Source organism: Mastigoproctus giganteus, chromosome 1, assembly GCF_048544385.1.
Source record: "Mastigoproctus giganteus isolate SK-2022 chromosome 1, ASM4854438v1, whole genome shotgun sequence".
Taxonomy (NCBI): Eukaryota; Metazoa; Arthropoda; class Arachnida; order Uropygi; family Thelyphonidae; genus Mastigoproctus; species Mastigoproctus giganteus.
Window position 1 is genome coordinate 26,236,587 of NC_143575.1, and position 23,199 is coordinate 26,259,785.

General features: G+C 36.5%; 1 protein-coding gene across 1 annotated transcript in view; it reads left to right on the forward strand.

The window, feature by feature from the left end:
- The window catches only part of Nup133 (nuclear pore complex protein Nup133), a 390,085-nt gene that overhangs the window by 40,695 nt on the left and 326,191 nt on the right, over positions 1-23,199 (forward strand). Inside the window, exons 3-6 of the mRNA XM_090386292.1 lie at positions 1,823-1,932; positions 6,783-7,004; positions 7,383-7,454; positions 10,142-10,252. Coding sequence (XP_090242418.1) covers positions 1,823-1,932; positions 6,783-7,004; positions 7,383-7,454; positions 10,142-10,252 — 515 coding nt within the window. The remainder of the gene's footprint in view (positions 1-1,822; positions 1,933-6,782; positions 7,005-7,382; positions 7,455-10,141; positions 10,253-23,199) is intronic.

The window sequence follows — 23,199 nt, forward strand, 5'->3', positions numbered from 1 at the left end:
TGCTGATAGGATTCTTCCTCTTGCTCAGAATAATCGCCCGAGAGGGCATAAATTCAAATTGAGGAAAGACGGTTGTAGGATAGATGTGCGGAAGTTTGCCTTTAGCCAGCGGGTGGTTGATTGCTGGGGCAAACTTCCATCTGTCATTGTAGAAGTTGATAGCTTAAATAGATTCATGGCAGAACTTGACAAACATTTGGAGCGAGTGGATGGGTGAAATAAGGGTTTTTTTTTTTTTTTTTTTTGGCTGATGCTATATAAGCTTGCTTTTTTGCATCATGTGCCTTTGCTAATGCTAATGAGAAAATAGTAATCAAATTCATCAACTTCTTAATATCTTGTCCATTAATCTTCACTTTACTGAACCGAGATTATCACCAATCACCATAATTTGAGTTTTACACACATTCAGAAAAGTTTCTAGTAAAAAAGATTTCACATATTTTAAGAAAATGTCACACTAATTTTGTCATTTTTTGCTTTTTATAATCGTCCATTGGTGTCTCCTGTATGAGATTCCAACAGTAGTGTGTCAACGTATTTGGACTCCATTTTCCCTGCTACGTTTTTACCATTTGAGAAATATTCCGGTGAAACTTTTCACCATGTTCACCAGAGATTGCTCCCAAGGTTTTCAGGAAAAAAGTCTAAATGGAAATGTAGAATTGAAGCTTAAATGACAGCCCTTGGTTTTCGGTCGATTTCAAGTTTGGTTGGCAGTTTAACCATTTTCTTGTTAATTTCTGTATCATAGGGCATAAATTTTTTTTCAACAGTACCTCTCAGGCACCCAGACACCTACTAATGAGTAACTCCTGCAAAGGCTTTTGATATGAATAGTGTTATTTTGGGGTTACAGAGCACAACTCTGGGGAATGATATCAAGAAATACAGAATGCTGTAAGGAACAAGCACTGAGCGAACTGTGTTATAGAGGAGGCAACTGTAGTTACTTTTTTTTTTGTGATGGGATGAATGATTGAGAAATTTAAAAAATAATTTTGACAGATGCAGAAAATCAATTTCTTCCATTGTTTGTCTGTTTTAATACTGATATAAGGTAGAAAATGTGTAAAACTGCTAATTTTATTAATTCATAATTTTTTTTTTCTATTGAAAATTTAATACTTAAGTTATTCATGTATACTTTATCAGTGTTATAGATTGACTTAAGTTCTAATCAAACATTACTCATGTATATTTTATGAACACTATAAAAAGTGACTCATGAGTTAAAAAATAAATTAATTTTTGGTTTATCCATGTTTCTCAGAATTATCATTGCTTCTACTTTAAACCATAAGCCCACATAATCAACGGTTTACTGTAATTTTTGTTTGCTTTTACCCAGTTTGCCGCAATTAATTTCGCACCCATTACTCTTTTTCCCCCTACTGAATTTTTTTATATCCATATGTTTATCCCTCTTCCATGGCAGCTTAGTCAGCACAATACATCAACACCTGACACTAATTTGAAAATGTCTGGGTTCAGTTCCTATCTGCAATTTGGGAAATTCTTTAGGTTTCTCAAATGGGGCCATAGCCTAGTGGTTAGGCACACAAGTACACGTGCCTTGAGTGACCGGGGTTCAATCCCGTGACTACTGAATACGGTGCTGTTTCTTGTATTCTGCCTATCTTGTGAACTCCTCTGACCGTTTGGTCGTCCCGGAGTATAAACAGAAAATTTATTTTTATTATTTTTACAGAGTTTCATGCTGTGAATTATTCTCAATTTTGCTATTTGCGCAACATGCATACAGTCAAAGTCCATAGGTTATGTTAATTGAGTATTTAATTTTTTAAAAATAATATTACAGGAGGAACTGAAATATCATCTAAGATTTCTAGTAATGGCTGGGCTTGTCTGGTTTGTGGAAGAATGCTTTTTGTGTGGAAGTATAAACAAGACACGGGGACAAGAAATATGGTAGGTGTTTCTATATATATTAGTTTAATAAACTGAATTTACTAGGTGAAGGAGAAACATTTTTAGCATCTTATGGTCAGAATTTCAGTAAACTAGATTAATTAACTAATGCATGGAGTAAGATGTTATATACAGGCATACCTCGGTTAACGTTACCTCTGATAACGAAGCCTCGATATAACGAAGTCGGCAATTTCAAGCCCCATTTAACATAAAAAAATATTCCAATTTAAGACCAACGCCCGACAATCATTCGATTGGTGACTGACGGCGACTCGTTACGTATTCCCGAGCTGCGGGCGTGTCTGTTATAACAGTTTTGCGCGTCAATCGCATAATTTAGTTGTTGTTTACATGATTTGACGTTGTTTCAGTGTGGCGCATTGCAATAATCGACGTAGGTTCTTTGTAGCATTACATAACGTAGATTTTGTAAATTTTAATAGAAATATTTTTGTTTTAGTTAATTAAAATGTCAGAATCAAAGAAAAGAAAAGCAATTTCTTTGGAAACTAAACTAAATATCGTACGACGTGTTGAAAGCGGCGAAAGAAAATCCGATGTGGCACATTCTTTAGGATTAGCGCAATCAACTTTAACAACTATACTAAGTCAATCAGAAAAAATAAAACAGTCTGCTCAGAATTGTACAGATGTTACATTAACTTGCTTAAGGAATCCAATTTTAGAAAAAATGGAGAAAATGTTAAGTTTGTGGATAGATGATATGTCACAACGTCATATGCCTTTAAGTCAAATGGTGATTCAAGAAAAAGCATTATTTTTGTTTAATCACCTGAAATCTAAACAAACTGAAGAAATTACGGAAACCTTTAGGGCTTCTCGTGGTTGGTTCGAGAAATTTAAAAAAACGGGCCAGGATTCATAGTGCAAAATTAACAGGAGAAGCTGCAAATAAGTTTCCAGAAAAACTAAAGGAAATAATTGAACGTGAAAATTTTCCACCAAATTTGGTGTTCAATGTTGACGAAAGCGGTTTGTTCTGGAAACGGCTACCAACAAAAAGCTTCATTTCTATTGAAGAAAAATCAGCTGCTGGGTTCAAAGCAGCCAAAGACCGTTTAACGTTACTCTTTGGATCAAATGCCTCTGGCGATTATAAATTAAAATTGTTATTAGTTTACCATTCAGAAAATCCGAGGGCGTTAAAAGGTAACATAAAAATGAATTTACCTGTAATATGGAAAGCAAATAGAAAAGCGTGGGTTACCAAGGAGTTATTTACTGATTGGTTTGTTAACCACTTTTGTCCTGGAGTAAAACGGTATTGTCAAAAAAAAACAACTTTGAAGAAAAAGCTCTTTTGTTGTTAGACAATGCTCCGGGACATCCTACTGATCTTAACACGTTGGACACATGCATTCCTGTCAAAGTTGTGTTTCTTCCAGCAAACACAACTTTCCTGATTCAACCATTGGATCAGGGAGTAGTAGCATCATTTAAAGCTTATTATCTGCGTCGAATTTTAAGCAATTTACCTGAACTAGAGGATAAAGAGGAAATGACAGTTAAAACTTTTTGGAAAAACTACACCATTAAAAACGCAATTGAAAACATTGATAGTTCTTGGAAAGAAGTCACTAAGAAATGTTTAAATGGAGTTTGGCGCAAAATATGGCCAGAAGTTGTACTAGAAGAAGAAAATAACATCCAAGAAATTAGAAATGAAGTTATCCAGATGGCTCAATCAATAGGTTTCGAAAATGTCGATGAAGAGGATGTTAGAAATTTATTGAATGCAGAAGATGATGGTTTTTCAGTGGAAGATTTAGAAAACCTTGTTAGCAACGAAGACAAAGATAATGAAGGCGAAGTTAAAGAAGTTCCTGCCGAAAAAGTGTTAACAACCAAAGATTTAAAAAGGTGCTTAAATGACATTGAAAACGTTTTAAATTTTTTTAGTGAAAATGATCCTGATTTAGGAAGAAGTGTTATAGTTAAGCAATCAGTGTTAAATGCAATAACTCCGTATAGGCAATTGTTAAATGAAAGAGAAAAAAAGCATAAACAATCAACTTTAACCTCATATTTTAAAATGTGATTTCACTTTGTATGTAAGTTGACTGTTTATTTAATAAAACTTTTCTTTGTTCGAAAAAAAGCTTTTCATTTTCTTTAAGTAGGAACGTATCCCTATTCTGGCCATAGTATTTTTACCTCTGAAAACGAAGTTTCGCTTAACGAAGTAATTTCGTGGAACGCATCCTATTCGTTAATCGAGGTATGCCTGTACTTTAATTTTGTTAAAGAAAAAAAAAAGATATAGCAAGCCTCATTAAAATAATGTCTTTAGTTTAAAACAAGACTTTTTATATCAGCAACTCTGACTGCATCTCTGTATACTTGGGAAAAACAGTGTTAATGACAGTTTGGATTAATTAATTTTAACAGCTTGTTATATATTTTGTCCTCTTTTCTAGTTGCATTTTTAATATATATTTGGTTTAAATTGGCTGTGATGAAGTTGACTGCTGTTGTATGGCTACCAAATTTCTTGCTACTGTGTTTGCTGATCTTGTAGGGATTCTCTGCTAGTTTTCATTGGTCTTTCCAAGATTCTTCCATAGGTGTTCTGTGTTCGTATTTGCTATCCTCTCTCCTCTTCCTCCATTCTTGGTTAGCCCGTTTCAAAAATTTGGACCCTAAGCTGAGCAAAATCAGAGGTTCATTTCCAAACAACACCCACTCCACCTGCTCACTAATCTACATATATATATGAATGTAGAATATACACAGTGGCGTAGCTAGGTGGGGGAGGCGGTCTGCCCCAGGTGGCACTTGAGGAGAGAACTGAGTTGAGGAGAGAAATTTTTTTTTTACTGGAAAGAGTGATCCAAGAAATCACGGCGCCTCTGTAGCCAGGTGGTAAGGAGCAGCAGTGCATAGCACACGCTTCTTGATTAGACCGGGGTTCGAGCCCGTCACCACCAAATACGGAGGATGTGGAACGGTCAGGGAATGACCACCGCATATCCCCGGAGCAATATGGCCTTAGTTGCTAATGCTCCTAAAAACCAAATGACAACAACCAAGAAATCACGAGATTTCAACAGCTTCATGTTCTTGCTGAAAAATATGCCTTCCTTACTCCATCGAATCTTTTGAATGATAAATACGAATGTCAACTAAATCATGATCACGATGACATTAATAAGGAAGAGTTCCTTGTTGAGAGAAAAAGACTTCAGAGTTTTATTTTTGTTGCTGCTACGCAAGACGAAACAGAGACGCGGAAGGACGGTCCCCTTGAACTTTTGCAGTTTATTCTAAAATACAATCTCGAGAACTCAGTTCCAAATATTGTAATACTACTGTGAATTTCCCTCACAATTGCTGTAAGTGTTGCTAGTTGTGAGAGGAGTTTTTCTAAATTAAAATTAATTAAGAATTACCTAAGATCTAAAATGAGTACCTTGCTTTTAAGAAATCTTGCCATGCTGTCTATAGAACAGCAACTGAGTGAAGAAATAGACTTCGACAATGTCATCGACGATTTTGCTAACAGAAAAGCAAGAAAAATAACATTTTAGAATGTTGGAATTAAAGTTTTACTTCAAAAATAAACAGTGTTTTAATATATTTCCCTATAGGTCGTTTTGACTTTTTGTATTATTGGTGGCAAACTCAGGGACTGCCCCGGACGGCAAAAGCTCTAGCTACAGTATAGAATATACATAAGGCAGAATCTGAGTCATTCCAATGAACATCGGTGCCTCTGTAGCCAGGTGGGAAGGAGCAGCAGTGCGTAGCACACGCTTCTTGATTAAACCGGGGTTCGAGCTCGTCACCACCAAATACGGAGGATGCGGAAAGGTCAGGGAATGACCACCGCATAACCCGGAACAATATGGCCTTAGTTGCTAATGCTCCTTAAAAAACCAAACAACCAATGAACATCCAAACAATGGCCCCTAGAAAATTGACCAGAATAGCAGTAAGAACTTTGGTGTCTATACAACAGCAGTTGACCTCATCACAGCCAATCAGGCTCTAGATAGAGATAGCAAACCAAAGCTCTCCTTAAATGCTGATATGATATCATTACCCATTACAATATTGTTGCTTCGTTATTGTCAAATACAGAGGATGTGGAAAGGTGAGGGAATGACCACCGCATATTCCCGGAGCAATATGGCCTTAGTTGCTAATGCTCCTAAAAACCAAAATAACAATAACAACAACAACAGCTTCATTATTGTGCCTTCTTCATATCCTGGAAGGCTGGACATTCTTGCCATCTTGAACAAGTAGTAGTACTACTTAGAGTTATGTTAATTTAGGTTAATTTAAATCAAGTTATTTATTTGTCACCAACAAAGAGGACAAAAATAGTCCATCCTCAATGTTTGGTAAGTTGTTAAAATTAGTCCAAATTCCATTTTATTAGTAGGGAGAGTTGTTTACATTTACTGTAATTTGTTCTTGCATTAGAAATTCTCCTCAGTCACTGCTTAGAATATTAGCATTTGTTTTTAGCATTTTACAGAAAACTACTGCCATAAAGGATCAGAACTTTCTTTTCTGATTAACATTTAACAATTTGCGTATCAGTTTCTTGATCATATTTTGGTGAGTTTTAACTCATGAGAATGCTGCATATGAGGAATCACTGCCATTAGAGAAAATAAAATCATTTACTCTAATATAAAGATCAGCTAATAAATCCGTAACCATAGAATGTATATACGTGTTATGGTAATTAATTTGTTTATAGTTTTTGTAAAACAGTGATACTCTCCCCATTAAGTCTTGAGCTTCAGCTTCTAAATTGTTAGAACATATATTTTTTTGTTTCTGATTTTTTTTTTTTTTATTATTTTTATTTTTAGGTAGCATACTGTAGAGAATTAACCCTTCCGCCAAGTGATCTTGCACACAAAGCAGAATTAGTATGTGTACTCCCAAATAAAGAATCACAAATGCCAGCAGCTCTGGCAGTGTCTCCTGAAGGTATTGTTCGATATTGGCCAAATATTGCTCATGAAGGGTCATCTGTGGAATCAGCTGCTGATTTACAAGGGCAAGAATGTTTTTCATTGACTGATATTCAGGTATTAGTAAAGCAAGTTCTTTAAGCATACTGATTGTAGGCATTTTGAACATGAGAACAAACAGGTGGATATAATTGAAGAATATGATTAAACAAATGTGCAATTAATTTCACAGATATTTTTATTTGTTGTAAAACCTTGATTTTATTGAAGAATGTTAACCATTTTGTAGTTGAATATAACAGAATTCAGCTATGTGTGCATATATCATTGTTATCATATAAACATAAGTCATACTGTATATGATTCTTTTTTGTTTTTATACAGTTGTAGTTTTTCTTTTTCAAATATATATATACACATCTTAAAAACATGTGTGTGTGTATATATATATATATACATTTGTATAATGTACTTACAATATATATTATGTTTCAGCCTTTGGGATGTATCCTTGCTACTACTACAAGTTCCCTAGTTCTCATTTCTTCATTCACATGTGATGGACAGGTAAAAAGTTTGTCTGTATACATAGTCTTAACTTATTCAGTAATGCCCTTAAATTTATGTTTCATGATTTTAAATATATGTCAAACCCAGAATTTTTTCATTTTATGGAATAATATAATAATTAATCATAATTCCAAATTCATCATTAAAATAAAAGGTTGTATGCAAACTTTCATTCTATGACTCTTAATACAGCAATAGTGTTGCTAGGATGCTGGTGGCAACCCATCTGTATAAAAATGTTTCTCACACAAAACATGCTTGCTCGATCCTTGGCTTTACTGATACTAGAGATTAGCTTTCTGATGAAAATTCAACCTATAAACAAAAAACTGCTCTTTCATCAAGCAACTGAAAGCTTTTGAGGTGTCACTAGACTTCCATGCAGCAAATCATGTCACTTTTTTGTAAAAGTTCTAATTGATTTATGCCACAAGAAAGTCTGTTGTTTATGGCCTCCTGTTTTTTTAATGAGATAGCAGCTCTTTGGTAATTTGTTTAGAAAGAGCTGTTTTTAGGATGCAGAATTTCTTAGGATGTGAAAAGCTTCCTGACATTAGGTATTTACTTGCTTTGTAATAAAGTTTGAAAAATAGCTACTTTCGATTTGTAATTTTTTCAGTGCAAGCTTTTTTCAAACATTAGGACAAGATTTTTAAACCATTAGTATTTGACAAAAAAATTCAACAAAAATATTCACATATAGCAGACCCCCCTTACAACGCGGTTTGCTTTACGCTGATTCGCTATAACACTGTTCTTATGTTATAACCCATATCTGACTATAACGCTGTCACAGATCACTATAATGCTCTTTTACAGATTGCATTTTTGGCATATTTAACGAAATCAAATCGTTTCATTTGATGGAGTCGATAACTTAAAAATGAATAGCAAAACAGCATTAAAACGTTTCCCACGCCGATTTGAGAAATTTTCTCGCACGCTAATTTAATTGCAGTTCAGTGACTTGTTACGTAGTTCCGAGATCAACGTTTTAAAAAATGATCAAGTATATTGCTTGTAATATTTATGTTATATGCATTTATCCGAAGTCTAGTCATCACTCAGTACAGTATTAGACATCGTGCGTAATGGACAGTTTACTTGAACATTGTATCATAATTAATACAACCAACGCAGTTACATTTTCAAAGAGCTAATAATGGCTGATAAGAATGAAAAAGGAACAACGTCTGGGCTCAGTATGAAGACTGTAAATGTAAGAAAAAATCTGAATTTGAAAATTAAATTAGACGTTTTGAAGTGAATCAATTCCGGTCAACGACAAGAAGATGTGTGCCATAATTTAGGACTTGCAACTTTAACTGTAAGAACAATTATAAAAAAAAAATAAAGAATTAATTTTAGCAGCTGGAAAGATAGCTGTTCCACTGTAAGCAACTAGGACTAGGCCAGCTATTAGGATTGAAATGGAAAAACTTTAACTAATTTTATTGAAGATAATATTCCAATGCAGAATTCAGTTAAGTTAAATATTAAAAAAAAAAAAAAAAAAAAAGAGAGAGAATGAGAGAGAGAGAGAGAGAGAGAGAGAGAGAGAGATTAGCCAATATGATGATCTAAAGAAAACTCACCTAAAAAAAAAAAAAATGTGGAACCATTTAAAACTGCTAAGGGCTGGTTGAATAGATTAAAATCCAGGGAGAAGCCGCTAGTGCAGATCAAGGAGCCGAAACTTTCAAAAAAGAACTTGTTAAAATTATTGAAGAGGGGTATACTTCATAACAAATTTTTAACTTAGCTGAAGCAGGACTTTTGTAGAGACGAATGCCTGAAAGAAGTTCCATATTGAAAGAAGAAAAACATGCCAGGTTTCAAAGTGGCGAATGATCGGTTGACTTTATTGTTGGGTGGTAACGCTGCGGAGGATTTAAAATTAATACCCCTTTTAGTTTATTTGGAAGAGGACCAAAGTTCAACCCAAAATCAACACATTTTTCATGATTAAATTCATCAATTAAATTAAATCAATTAAATTCATTATTTTAATTGGAATTTTAAGTTTACTTTTGATACGTAAGTAGTTACCACATAATTATATACGTATGTAATGCAAAATATTTTATATGTACAAATATTTGAATATTAAATATTTTGACCGACATTTGTGTATCTTTTCACTAACGTTTATTATTGATTAGGAAATATCCTATGGTACTGACTGCAACTCACAAATACATATGTTACCTTATGGGAATGTGGCACTCGCTTAGTGCGGATTCACTTAGTGCTCTGTTTTTCCGGAACGAATTATCAGCGTTAAGCGGGGATCACCTGTATAGCCATTTTAAGTTTCTAAATATGGGGTGCTATAATGTTTGGTGTAAATTTCTTATGAAACATCTTTTTTTAAATTTTTTTTTTGTAAGAAAAAAATTATGAGAAATATATTTCCATACAGCTACATTATGTTTCTGAAGATGGATGCTGTCACATCTTGCCATTCTCTGTGTGTAACCATGCCTGTTATAAAATGGTCTATATTTGCCATGAGATAAATTTGTATGAATTATATTTATAACACTTTTTGGTCTTGATTGATTTCAGGATAGCTAGTAGTTCAGTTTTATGATAACTGAATAGATAAATGATACAAATCTAAGAGAGTATCCTACAGCATTATGCTTCATATTTTAATTTTTTTTTAAAAAATTTTCTAATAGAATACCATTCTTTGCCGTACTCTGAAAATTCCCCAAGGAGTGTTGGCAGGCATTGGGCGACGTGTGTCATCTTTTATATTTGGAGCTATGCCTAATCAGTCTTCAGAATCAGTAAGTGTAAATTTTTTCCAGTCTTATAAATATGAATCTGGTGGACCGAACAACTTTTTTTTTAATATAATATTATTTATTAATTTAATAAGTTTCTAAGTAAATTTCCGTTTCAGAGATTAAAAAGAATAATTTGTTAAAAGTATTGGTATAATAATGAAGTAAGAGTTTGAGAATGTTATTTACTTGCAAATGTGATCAGATAATGTTTGATTTGTTGATATATTATTTACATGTCATGAATGCTTTCATTTTCTTCAACCCATTTCAAGTAGGAATCTAAAAGCCTAAGTTTGAACAGTTGTTCAGGTGGGTGTTTTATAATAACTGAAGCACTTTCATTTATTGAGGAAGTGGCACCCTTCCTTTGGTGGAAGGTGATGTTGCTGTTGTAGATTGATTCAATGTGTTAGTCAAGTTTAGCCCCCTTCCCCCTACCAAATAACATTGCTGTTTATCAGTTTTTTTTTAAAATTTTTCATGCATTATACACCAATTAAATAATAAGACTGACGCTACTACAAAAAAAAAGAATAATGCTAACGGCAAAGTAAGGTTATATATTTTTGAAGTAATCACTTCTGATGTATACACACTGTTTACATCTTTTATACAAGTATGAAAACACTTCTGGAACTCCTCTTCCAGTACCAACTTCTGGAACTCCTCTTCCAGTACCAACCAGCTTTCAGCTGGTTGGTCACTGCAGCCTGGATGTCATCTATCGTCCCGTATTGCATTCCTTTCATGGCTGTTTTGATTTTGGGGAACAAAAAGTAATCTGTGGGAGCCAAGCCGGTGAATATGGTGGTGAGGGTGTTCGGTGACTGGAATTGTTTTTTTTTTTTCTTCGACAAAAATTGCTTGATGTTGATGGCAGAATGTGTGGCAGAATTCAGCGAATGCCGTACAAAACAGGAACAAACTTTTCTCTTACCCAGATCTTTTAGAATTTCTTTTACAGATTCCCTATTGCTATCGATCATCTCAGCAAGCAACCTTGTTGAAATTGATCTGTCTTCAGTCACAATTTTTCTAACCTTTGTGACAATCTCCAGTGTTCAAATAGAGATCTCTAACGACTCACGTCCTTTACAAAAACGAGAAAACCATTCAAGCACTCTTGGTTGAAAAACATGAGACAAACATTCATCAGCATAAACTATTTTTAACTTGTCAAAAGTTTCTGTAGCACTTTTTCCCAATTCACAATAAAATTTGATAACTGCTCTTTCTGATGACATTCACAAAACTATTATTACTCTTTCCATCATAAATCACGAACTACTGACCGAACAAGTTTCAAAGGCGCCTCAATAGCCAGGTGGGCAGGAGCAGCAGTGCGTAGCACACACTTCTTGATTAGACCGGGGTTCGAGCCCGTGACCACCAAATATGGGGAATGTGCAAAGGTCTGGGAATGACCACCGCATATCCCCGGGGCAATATGGCCTTAGTTGCTAATGCTCCAAAAAAAAAAACCAAAACCAAATAACTAACTAACACTTCATTATGGTTGGTTAAGTGAGTACTGTAGACAGCTATTGGTCTTGGAAATCTCTCTCTAGTGAAAAGTGGGATGAAATTTTTTTTTTGGTGTAGAATTTATTTGTCATCTGGATGCATAATAACAAGATGTGTTCCAGCTACTGTGGTAAGCAGAATGCTTATTAAACAGAGAAAAGTTCCCCTTCATCATGTTGACGAAGTGTTATAGGTGCATCTGTTTATATACACCTAGTGATCGCCGAATTATAACCACCCAATCTGTAATGGAGTATGTAACAGCTTGCAGTATAAAAAGCCGAACAGCTTCGTATACTAGAGCAGTGGTAATTTGTATCTCGTAGTGCAAGTCGAAGTGATAAAGTAGCAGTTATGAGATGTAGTAAAGATATCACAGCGTCTCAAAAGGGGCATGATTGTCAGGTAGTAGTAGTAGTAGTAGTGGCACATGATGCAAGAAAGCAAGTGTAGGAGCTTATGCAGCATCAGCCAAAAAAAAAAAAAAAAAAATCACACCATTCCCTCCAAATGCCTGTCCAGTTCCTCCTTAAATTTATTTAACCTATCAACTTCCACAACGACAGATGGAAGTTTGTTCCAGCAATTAACCACCCGCTGGCTAAAGGCAAATTTCCGCACATCTATTCTACATCTGTCCTTTCTTAATTTGAACTTATGTCCCCGTAGGTTGGTAATCTGAACAAGTGGAAGGATCCCATCAGAATTCAGCGTGCTCAACCCATTCAAGGCTTTATAGACCTCAATCAGATCACCGCGCAGGTGCCTAGTCTCCAGCCACTGCAATTTGCAGAACTTAAGCCTCTCTTGGTAAGAGAATCCCTTCATTCCCCTCACCAATCGTGTTGCTCTTCTCTGTACACGCTCAAGCAAATCTACATCCTTCCTAAAATGAGGCCTCCAGACCTGTACGCAGTACTCAAGGCGTGGCCTGACCATTGCCTTATACAGAGGGACAATCACCTCCTTTTCACTGCTAGCAAAATTCCTATATATCATTGACAAAACTCCATGACCCGCCCTAGCAGCCTGTCTGCACTGCTCAGAAAACTTCATATCTGACTGCACAATTACTCCCAGGTCTTTTTCATTTTCTACCACCTTAAGTGTAGTACCACACAGTTGGTACGTTTCTCTGGGGTTACTTCTACCCATATGCAGTACTTTGCATTTGTCAAGGTTGAACTTCAGTTGCCACTTCTTAGCCCATCTGCCCAAATTATCTAGATCCTGTTGCAGTAGCACACTGCCATTACTGTCATTAACAACCCTGCCAACCTTTGTATCATCTGCAAACTTCGACATTAAGCCTGATATACCTTCATCAATATCATTGATAAATACACAAAACAACAGTGGACCCAACACCGAACCCTGTGGGACTCCACTAATAACATTAGTCCACGAAGAGCAGCACCCATTGATTACCACCCTCTGTCTTCTCCCACTTAACCATCCTTTTATCCATTGTAGCAACTTACCCTTAATACCATTCTGCTCCAATTTGTACAGTAGTCTTCCATGCGCAACAGTGTCAAAAGCTTTCCTGAAATCCAAGTATATGATATCAAAATTACTTTTTGCATCCAGTTCCTTTGTGACCACATCATAATAACCAATCAAATTTGTCAGACAAGACTTTCCCTTAACAAACCCATGCTGTGTTTGAATTATTGCTGCAGTCTTGTCTAGATGATCCTGCAATGCATCTTTAACCAGCGACTCCATTATTTTACCCGGAACAGAAGTTAAACTAACTGGTCTGTAATTACTCGTGTCACCCTTCGATCCACCTTTGTGAATTGGGGACACATTTGCACATCTCCAGTCCGTGGGAACCTCCCCTGAGTCCAAGGATGCTCATAATTATGGCTAATGGTTTGCTTAGTTGCTTTGCCGCCTCCTTTAAAATAACTGGATAGATCCCATCCACCCCAGCTGCCTTTCTTATGTTTAACTTCAACAATTTCTCCTCCACTTTGCTCTCAGTTATTACAAAATCATTAAGCACACTGTTACAATTTGATAACCTTCTTCCATTTTCAAATTGTAATAATTCCTCACGTGTGAATGTAGATGCAAAATACTCATTCAGTTTGTTTGCTATCTGAGCAGGATCATCAACAGTCGAACCATCGATGTCAAGTGGACCAGTCATATTCATCCCCTTCCTTTTAGAGTTTATATAAGTAAAGAAATCCTTGCTGTTTTTCTTAGCATCTTTTGCCAAAGATTTCTCGTAATCCGCCTTCGCCTGCCGAACCTCCTTTGTGACCTGATTACAGACTAGCTTATATCTGCCACAGGCTTCTGCGTCACCTGATAATTTATATGCATCCCATGCATTTTTCTTTTCTGTCACGAGTCTCATTAGTTCATTTGATAACCATTTATTCCTAAACCTTGAACGATATTTCTTAATCAGTATATAAAGTCTAGTAGCTTCCACGATTAATTCTTTGAATGCTTTCCACTTAGAATTTTCTGTTTGTAACATCGTCAGTTGATCCCACTGTACAGAATTTAAAAACTGTCTGAGACCACTGTACTCCCCCTTTATGGAAGCAAAAACCCTTTCCTTTACCCCTGATGGTAGTTACCTCTTTGAGTAAATTCCGCTTCAGCACACTGATCACTGCCACCTAGTGGTTCCTTTATTTGCAAATTCTTAATACACGAATGATCACTGCTGATAACCAGATCAAGAGTGTTACTTTCTCTGGTTGCCTCTCGAACATGCTGCTGCAGAAAACAATCATCCAATAAATCCACAAAAGTCTGACTAGTGTGTGAGTGACTAACCCACAAGTTCCAGTCAATATCTGTGAAATTAAAATCTTCCCATTATAAGACTCTCTGATTTACTTGCCCACTCTATTTCTCTGTACAATTGTTCATTGTACTCATTCAAGTCATTAGGCCTATAACACATTCCTACTCTTATTTTTGCTTTCGCAGTGCTTATCTCACACCAAACTGACTCAACAGAGCACTGTTCATCTATATTAACTGGGTGCACTTCCTTTGATTTTATGTTTTTCTTAATTAACAGCATAACACCCCCTGATTTTATGTTTTTCTTAATTAACAGCATAACACCCCCTCCCTTTCTGTCCTGTCTATCCTTTCTGTACACATTGTACTCCCCAAATTCCAGTTCGGCATTCCTTATATCTTTGTGACACCACGTCTCTGCTATCCCAACAATATCCGCCTTTGATGTCTTGACCAACACTTCAAATTCATCAAATTTATTTACTATACTTCTAGCATTGGTATACATGCAAGCATACATGCTCCTATGCCTATTCCTTGTTACCCTAACACATCCCATATACCCAACTATTCCATGATGACTGCCATCCGTCCCTGAAACCCCCAACACCCCTCGCTCCAGGTCGCTTCTTATTCTAATAGAAGTTGTGCAAGGATCACCTTCACCTCTGCCTGCGGTTACTGTTAAACTATTAGGTGTGTCAGGTGCTTCCATATTGGAAAGGGCACATCTTGTCGGTTGTGCATGGTGTCGAATGGGTCAAACCACCTCCTGCCAACAGAATTTTAAAGGAGTACGCAGGGTAGATGTTTGTGGTGAACAACGCTTGCAGTGTGTTCTATAGGCTCAACAGCAGGTCACTATGCTACAGTTGACATCGTAATACAATATGGGGAATGGAAGAACAATGTCCTAAATGATGATGTGCCGCTCACTCAGCTGTATGGTGTTCTGCAGTATATGATTCAGTTAGACATCCTCTCCTCACTGCTAATCATCGATGGCAAATGCTCTGGTATCAACAACATTCTGGTTGGACACTGGAGGACTGGAAATTACTCTACTGGTCAGATGAGTCCAAATACCTGGTGTAACATACCAACAGATGCCTTTGTGCGTGGCATTAGCAATAGGAATCCATGGCCCATTGCGCATGGTGGGTGTCCACTATCCAGACAGGTGGTTGCTTAATACAGGGCATTTTGTTGGAAAGAACTAGAACCCCTGGTGCATATAGACCAGTGTTCCACTGGTGTGGTCTACCGGCAGCTCTTAGGAGACCATGTTCACCCTGTTGCCTTTTTTTTCCCAGATAGAAACAGGTTCTTCCAAGATGATAATGCACTTTGTCATCGGACTCACACTGTGCACAAGTGGTTCAAGGAACATAGTGAAGATATCATCTACCTTAATTGAACTCCGAATTTGCCTGACCTCAATCCAATTAAACACCCGTGGGATGTTTTGGAATTTGAAGTGAGGTGTTTTGACATGCAGCTGCCATCAATTCAAACACTGTTGAAAGTATTGCAGATTCCTAATGACATCTTTAGACATATAGTGGAATCAGTGGCTGTTATCTGTGCAAACGGCGGCCCAACACTTTAGACATATAGTGGAATCAGTGGTAGGTATGTGGTCATAATTCACTGATCATTGAATGTATTCTGTTCACCATAGCAGTTGGAGTATTAGTATTAGTAATGGCTACTTGGTGCAAGGAAGCCTATGGCTTATGTTGCACCAGCCAAACAATTAAAAATAAATAAATAAAATAATAATAATAAGAACATTATCATTTATAGCCGTGAAAATTTCATCCTTATTCATTTTGCTTATGCCTCTCAGAGCCCTAAACACCTCAATCAAGTGTCTTCTAAGATGCCTAGTTTCCAAGCTCTGCAACCCACATTTTCGAAGTCTTTCCTCATATGGATGCCCTTTTGCTGATCTCACCAGGTGATTTACCCATCTTTGGACCCTTTCAAGAAAAACAATGCCTTTCTTTAGGTGCAGTCTCCATAATTGAATACAGTATTCCAATGGTTTCAATAGAGTAATACCTTATCTAATTGTTACCTGCCTTCCTTTTTCTTCTGTTTTATTGGCCATGAGTAAAATAACACTGAACAGTAAAACAGATTTTTTTTTTTTTTTTTTCTCATTAAGAAATGGATAATTTTCTTTTTAAAAAATGGGGTAATACTGAATTTAAATCTGGATTTGGAAATTTTGTATTATTTACTGTTTTCAAGGGAAAGGAAAGTTAGATTTATATGTGAGTAAAGTGTTATTGTAATTAATAATGTAACAAACTAAATGCAAAATATTTTTATTCATTATTACCGTTTGACGTTTGTGCTTCTCTGACCAAAACCCAGCAGTAATTGACCAGCATATTTGGAATTTCACCTTCTCTGTTACTTCTTTTCCTTATTAAATATTTCTTAATAGTAATAGTATTTGCCATGTAGTGCAAGGAAGCCACAAGCTTGTGCTGCACTGGCAAAAAAGAAAGAAAAGAAAAGAAAAAACCAACTAACCAAGTAGATAAGAAAACAAATTATATGCTTCCCTCCTCCTACAGGTAAGTATCCAGTTGACCTTTGAATTTATTCAAACTGTCATCCTCAACTACCCACGAAGGCAACCTGTTCCAGCTATCAGCAACTCGCTGGCTAAAGGCTAAAAGGAAACTTCCTACAATCTAATATAAACCTCAACCTCTGTAATTTGAATTTATTACCCCTAGTTCTGGAATTGTTTAGAACTGTGAGAATTCTACCTTTATTCATTTTACTAATCCCTCTCAGAGCCTTATAAACCTCAATCAGGTTACCTCTGAGGTGCCTGGTTGCCAAGCTCTGTAGCCCACATAATCAGAGTCTCCTCATACGGTCATCATTCTGCCTATCTCACCATTCGAGTTGTCTGTCTTTGAACCCTCTCAAGAAGCTCGATGTCATTTTTTCAAATGAGGTCTCCATTCTTGAACACAGTATTCCAAATGTGGTCTTACAGTTTAATGAAACATTTTGCTGTGTTCATCATTGATAGCACTCAAATCTGATATGGAAAAAAAAAAAAATTTAAATGCAAATGCAGGAAATGTATATTTAAGGACTTACTGCAGCCAGTTTTATTTATTTATTTTTTCTTAATCCCGTGTTGGCACCCACTCTTATAGAAACATAATTGGTGCCCTGTCTAACAGAAATGCAAAAAAAAAAAAAAAACCTTTTTGGAGTATACCAATACCTGATCTTTTGCTTAGTGGATTGCAATTCTTATTAAATATATTTTTTAAGGAAAACTTCACAAATTCTTTTTTTTTTTTTTTTTTTCAAAACACCAAAACTCTTATTAATTCTGCTAGAAAAAAAAGAAAAGTATTACATACATTAAATTTTAAAATTATATAATCATTAAGTGGTATGGAAATTTTGCATTATGCATATACATATTCTGCTTATATATTATATATACAGGGTGTTTCAGTTAAACGTTTCAGAACTTCTAAGAGGGGTAGGGTACATCCTGACAACTCGAAATCATATAGCAATGTGGGGTCGGAAATGCTTTCCTGAAGCGGTATTGTACACAGAAGTCGTCGTGCGACGTCGTGCAGCACAGATTCGATTTTCGGTCAATGTATGGGCCGGTATTATGGGAGATCACCTCATCGGACCTTACCTGTTACCGTGTCGTCTAACCGGACCTATCTACTTGATCTTTCTGCAGCAAGTATTGCCACAACTTTTGAGAGATGAACAGATTTCTGCATCGACGCAACAGACAATGTGGTTCCAACACGATGGAGCCCCTGCCCATTATAGCGGAGATGTTCGTAACTACCTGGATGTCACATTTGGTCAACAGTGGATCGGACGTGGTGGTCCCGTGCGTTGGCCTGCTCGGTCACCCGACCTATCATGTCTTGATTTTTATTTCTGGGGTCATATGAAATCGCTAGTTTATGACACCCCTGTTGACAATGCTGAGGAGCTGGTTGCAAGAATCGCAGTAGCTGCCGAAGAAATTCAAAATTTGCCTGGAGTATTCCAGAATGTTCGGATGTCCATGCGTCGGAGATGTGGGGTGTGCATTGTAGCCCGTGGAAGAAACTTCGAACACTTACTTTAATCCATGTACCTTTTGCTTCTTTTCATGTATTATTAAAACGATTTCTCACTTACGGTCTCTTTTCTTTATGGTGCTTCTGTGTACAACACCGCTTCAGGAAAGCATTTCCGACCCCACATTGCTATATGATTTCGAGTTGTCAGGATGTACCCTACCCCTCTTAGAAGTTCTGAAACGTTTAACTGAAACACCCTGTATAAATAAAATAAAATATATTTATTATTATCTATTTTATATAAAAATTCATGTATAAAATGAACAGGATCTAACTTATCAAAGCAAGAGCATAAATTTCCATTGATAATGTAACCAACCACATTTTATGAAAACCTGCAAACATGATGGAAATAACAGTAACATTATTAATAATTTAATAACTGAACAAACAATAACTGTCACTTCCAAAACTACTTGGGTATGATTGTGAATGTATTTAGGTGTGCAGATGGAGCAACTGCCATTAATCTCAAACAGATGATTTTAACTCCTTTGAAAGTATGCATGAATTATGCATTATTTTCATGTAAGTGACCAAAGGAGTATAAATGTGAATATATTCTTTGAAGATTCTTAGTATCAGTCTCATGCAATAGATTCTCTTAAAATCACAAAATCTAATACCATCTATCAACTGTGTTTAAAATTAATGTTATCCATTTTTATATTTAAAATAGTTTCAAAATTCAGCCTAGAATTGTGAACCATTTCAACAAGAATCAAGATGGTGTGTGCTTACAGAAGCTGAAATTTAAAAACTTTCTGTTATTGAGATACAGAAGTTAAAACTGGAATAAATAATACATATAAATGTAGAGGTTATTACTACAAAGAAAGAAATAAGTAATGACGAGATTTTTCATTTTTTTATTAATTTTTTATGGTACCTTTGCTGTAATATTTGTGTGTAAAGTCAAAATAGGAAAAAAATTTTAATTTAAAAGACAGTCTTGGTAAACATACCCAATACACTGCACAGTGTCTCCCATGATCTTCTATTACAAGGATGTTAGGAATTCTGAACAATCTTGACAAGAAAGTTCTAAGTCCTGATGCCATTTCTTCACTTGTTCTCAAAATCTGTGCTATTGAGCTTGCTCTTGCTCTGTAATGTGTGCTACATAGTAGTGTCACCTTTTTTACACTTATTCCACTAGTGCTTTTCATTCTGCTTGGAAATTTAGTATTAGTAGTGGCATGTGATCCAAGGAAGCAAACTTGTACAGCATAAGCCAAAGAGAACACACACACACACACACACACACACACACACACACACACACACACACACACACACACACACACACACACACACACACAAACACACACACACACTACTACTCGTGCCATCTGCCCATCCCTTAATAATTTCTTTAATTCTTCCTTAAATTTATTCAAAAAATATCCACCTCCATAATGTCAGATTGCATTTGTTTCAATAATCAATTACTCCATCCAAAAGCAAATTTTTGCACATCTGTATTTCATTTATTCAATCCATTTAAGGCACTCAACACTTCAGTCAGGACTAAGCACAGGTTTAGACAAGCTGCTATTTGCAGAACTGAAGTGTTTCACGAAAAGGGTATGCTTTTGCATCCCTGATTAATCTTGCTGTTCTCTGCACCCAAGGCTTCCACACTGGTATGTAGTACTCAAGATGTAGACAAACCATTCTCTTATACAATTGTTGTTTGTTTGCTTTTGGTTTTTAGGAACATTAGCAACTAAGGCCATATTGCTCTGGGGATATGCAGTGGTCATTCTCTGACCTTTTCGTATCCTCTGTATTTGGTGGTCACGGGCTCGAACCTCGGTCTAATCAAGAAGTGTGTGCTGTGCACTGCTGCTCCTGCCCACCTGGCTACGGAGGCGCCTTATACAAGTGTAAAGCGTATTAGTTGTCTGATGGCACCAGGGTTTCCCCCGCTCTCTGCATTGTGTACTCTGTTTGTATGACCCAGAACTCTGTGGAGGCCAGAGATTTAAAAAGTGTGTGGGGAATAGTTTCTCATGTAGGGTTGTGTAGTGTTATGTCGGAAAGAATCCCTTGAATTTTTTTGATGTATGTAGATTTGTACAGAATTACGATTGTCACCTTTATCTGCTTTCTGAATCATGATGTTGCTGTCTTTCCGGAATTTTTGGAAGGTCATTAACTGTTGTTTATTCATATTAGGGCGTGTTCTAATATTTGAATTTAGGATATTTATTGTTCAAGGTAGGTTTAGGCCTAAATGGATATCAGACGAACTAATGAGACATATGGCAGAGAAGAAAAATGCATGGGATACATATAAATTAACATGTGACACAGAAGCCTATGATAGATATAAGTTGATCTGTAACCAAGTTACAAAGGAGGTTAGGCAGGCAAAGGCAGATTACGAGAAATCTTTGGCAAGGGATGCAAAGAAAAACAGCAAAGAGTTCTTTACTTATGTAAACTCTAGAAGGAAGGGGATAAATCAGATTGGTCCACTTGATATCGATGGTTCAACTGTTAATGATCCTGCTCAGGTAGCTAACAAACTAAATGGATATTTTTCATCGACATTCACACATGAGGAATTATTCAGCGAGGGGGATGTCAGAGGTGTATTCAACTCTGGCAGTAAGCTAGATAATCTTGTAATAACTGAGAGTAAAGTGGAGGAGAAATTGTTGAAGATAAACACAAGAAAGCACCTGGGGTGGATGGGATCTATCCAGCTATATTAAAGGAGGCAGCAAAGGAGGTAAGCAGGCCCTTAGCTATAATTATGAGAGCTACCTTGGACTCAGGGGAGGTACCATAGACTGGAGATGTGCAAATGTGACCCCAATTCACAAAGGAGGATCAAAGGCTGACACAAGTAATTATAGACCTGTGAGTTTAACTTCTGTTCCAGGAAAATTAATGGAGGCACTGGTTAAAGAAGCACTGCAGGATCATCTAGACAAGACTTCAGTTATAGCTCGGACACAGCATGGTTTTCTTAAGGGGAAGTCTTGCCTGACCAATTTGATTCGATACTATGATGCAGTCACAAAAGAACTGGATGCAGGGAATAACTTTGATAATATATACTTGGATCTTAGAAAGGCTTTTGATACTGTTGCACATGGAAGACTGCTGCACAAATTGGAGCAGTGTGGCATTGGAGGCAAATTGCTGCTATGGATAAAGGGGTGGTTGAGGGGGAGAAGACAGAGAGTGGTAATCAATGGACACTGCTCATTGTGGACTAATGTTATTAGTGGAGTCCCTCAGGGTTCACTGTTGGGTCCATTATTGTTTTCTGTATTTATAAATAATATTGATGATGGTATATCAAGCTTAATGTCCAAGTTTTCAGACGATACAAAGGTTGGCAGGGTTGTTAAGGACAATACTGACGCTATGCTGCTGCAGCAGGATCTGGAAAGGTTGAGCAAATGGGCTGAGAGGTGGAAAATGAACTTTAACATTGACATTGTTGAGGCCACATTATGTCAAGGATCTGGGTATATTCTTACCATGTGTATGCCATATCCAAAAATTCCATTACTTCATACATCATGTCCCCCCAATTTTTCTTACTATCGAATTCACCATGAATTGTCAAACTAATAGAGTAAGCTTATCTGCGAAAAGATCTAAACCTCCCAAACACTTCCTAGTTCATTTCACAAATATGTGGTGTCAATTCTAATCTCAACAATGTCCATTTCCAATTGCAGTCTGCCAAACCCCATGTACTTTTTCTGACAGTATCTCAGTTATCGGTTGATTCGACCACTACTGAGCTGAGTTGCCAAAATTATTCACTGTACGATTCCTTTCACCTCAAAGGTAGTACTGATGCATATGTCCATTCCAATATTCCCTGTCAGAGACTTGGTAATTTGGAATCTCCTCTTTTCGATCTTCTCTGGCTTAAAATCTCTCTACCTCATTGTGTCAAATTTATCTGTTGTCTCTGCCGTTCTCCCAACTCCACTAATCACTTGGAGCTCTTTGACTTCCTCTCTTTACAACATGACTTTCTCCAGTCCAACTTTTCTAACAGTGAGGTAATTTTCCTTGGTGATTTTAATGTTCACAACTCGAGCTGGCTTCCATTTTCTAGTCACACCAACCCAGCTGTTGAGATGCTGAGGCTTTTGCAATTACTAATGATCTTGCACAGATTGTTCATTTACCCACAAGAATACTGGACAATCCTAACCATACAGCCAACGCTTGATCTTTTCCTCACAAACAACCCTTCTAAGTACACGGTCGAGGTGAGTGGTCCTTTAGGCACCTCAGATCACAACTTGGTGATTGTCTCCTCTCCAATGGAGCCTTTATCTCATGGCTGTTCCCAACCACGTATTTTTTGGCATTACAAGAATGCAAAATGGGATGACCTGAGAGATTTATTTTCTTCTTTTCCTGGGTCAGATTACTATTTCAAAACTTCTGATGTCAACGTTTGCTCAGATTGTGTCAGTGAAATTATTCTTGTAGGAATGGAATCTTTTATTCCACACTCCACTTTAA